At 60.1% G+C, this 1,641-nt stretch overlaps 2 protein-coding genes across 2 annotated transcripts in view; one reads left to right on the top strand and one right to left on the bottom strand.

The window, feature by feature from the left end:
- EMH_0068760 (uncharacterized protein) overlaps positions 1–1,036 on the bottom strand; it is a gene marked incomplete at both ends in the record, with an annotated part of 2,247 nt that extends 1,211 nt beyond the window's left edge. The window contains 1 exon segment of the mRNA XM_013498796.1: positions 3–1,036. Within this exon segment, the coding sequence (XP_013354250.1) occupies positions 3–1,036 (1,034 nt within the window).
- A 216-nt stretch (positions 1,037–1,252) lies between these two features.
- EMH_0068750 (isoprenylcysteine carboxylmethyltransferase, putative) overlaps positions 1,253–1,641 on the top strand; it is a gene marked incomplete at both ends in the record, with an annotated part of 2,188 nt that continues 1,799 nt past the window's right edge. Inside the window, one exon of the mRNA XM_013498795.1 lies at positions 1,253–1,549. Within this exon, the coding sequence (XP_013354249.1) occupies positions 1,253–1,549 (297 nt within the window). The remainder of the gene's footprint in view (positions 1,550–1,641) is intronic.

The raw sequence follows: 1,641 nt of genomic DNA, 5'->3' as shown, positions 1-1,641 counted from the left end.
CAGCAACAATAGGAGCATCTGCTGTTAGCCTCAGCACAGAGGGTTCTGCTGCATCTCCTGCTGCTGCTGCTGCTGCTGCTAGAGGCAGCAGATAGGCGGTATTGCCCTGGAAGAGACACACTTGTTGCAGCTCTGGCAGCAACTGCACTCCTATTGCTGCTGCTTGCTGCTGCAGCGCAGTAACAAGTGCAGCAGGCAGAAACCCCCGCGTCAGTGTCTTGAGGTGTATGTACACCGGGAAGAGAGGGGGTTGCTGCCAAACGTCTACAAGGCTTAGAGGGGCTCCAGGAGTTGCCACTGCAGCAGCCGCTTCTGCTGCTGCTGCAGCTTCTGCTGCGGGAGTGGCAGTGTCCTGCTGCTGCTGCTGCAGCGGCTCTCTCTGTCGAGGAGCGGTAGCAGCAGCTGCTGCTGCTGTGTGCCACTGAAAAACGCAGTCTACGTCTCTTCGTGCTGTCGCCTCGATCTGCTGCTGTTGCATCGGCTGCTGCTGCTGCTGCGGCTGCTGCTGCTGCTGAACCCCCGCCGAGAGGCAGTGCAGCGCGTCTTCTGCTGCTGCTGCTGCTGCTGTTTCTACACGGCGTTGGGCCTCCGCAATCAAGCGGAAGACGGGTGCAGCAGCAGTCCTTCTAGGGGCTGCTCCTGCTGCTGCTGCTGCCGCAGCGGCTGCTGCAGTGTCCAGCATGGGGGCGGCTGGGGCCCCAGCAGCAAGATTGCTGCTGCTGCTGCTGCTACGCGCGGTCTGGTCCATGGTGTTAGCAACGTTACGGCTGCAGCTGCTGCTTCTGTTTCTTCTGGCGTTGCTCCCCGTCCTGCTGCTGCTGCTGCTGCTCCTGCTGCTGCTGCTGCTGCCTTCGCCGGCAGGGAGGGGGGCCCAGAGCCGCGCTGCAGCGGCAAAGGCGAATCCCCTTGATGCTGCTGCTGCCTGAAGAAGAAATTGCAGATCGTGAAGTAGCCAGGGCTTTTCCGGCTGAGACAGCGGTCCCTGCTGCTGCCGCTGCTGCTGCCGCTGCTGCTGCTGCTGCTGCTGCTGCTGCATGCGTGCTGGAGGTAGTGGCTGTGTGTTTATCACACCTGCGCACAAGTTGTTTTGTATTTTTGACCCTGTAAACGTATTGCAGCTGTCGTTTTATTGTTTTCTGCTGCTTGTCTCCGCCTGGCAAGCGAACAGCGGCGCCTGTTGCTGCTGCTCCAGCTCGACGCTGCCGCCGCTGCTGCTGCTGCTGCTGCTGTTGCTGCTGCTGCAGTTGAGTGTATGCACACCTCGGAGCGTTCAAATCAGAAGCCGCGGATGCACCATGCGCCTTGCACCTCCAAACCCGTGCCTGAGCAAAGCCACGGCAAATCCTACGTACGCACTGCAGCAGCAGCAGCAGCTGCAGCAGCAGCAGCTGCTGTCGGCTCAGCATTGCAGCAAAAGCTGCGACTGCTAGCTTTCCCTCCTGTATTTGAGTCGCTTCTTTGGGCGCGGATCGTTACCGCCCTTTCTTCTGCTGCACTGCAGCTGCCGCCGATTCAGCAGCAGCAGCAGCTAGCACAGCTGCAAGAGCTGGTGTAGCTGCCGCTGAGGCTGCTGTATACTCTTCTATTTCAGCAGCTGCAGAAATCGCAGCAAAACCCTGCCGCATATCGCTGGCTGCACTA

The sequence above is a fragment of the Eimeria mitis genome, genomic scaffold, assembly GCF_000499745.2.
Source record: "Eimeria mitis Houghton genomic scaffold, Emh_scaff3713, whole genome shotgun sequence".
Classification (NCBI taxonomy): domain Eukaryota; phylum Apicomplexa; class Conoidasida; order Eucoccidiorida; family Eimeriidae; genus Eimeria; species Eimeria mitis.
This window is presented reverse-complemented; position numbering and strand designations above follow the sequence as displayed.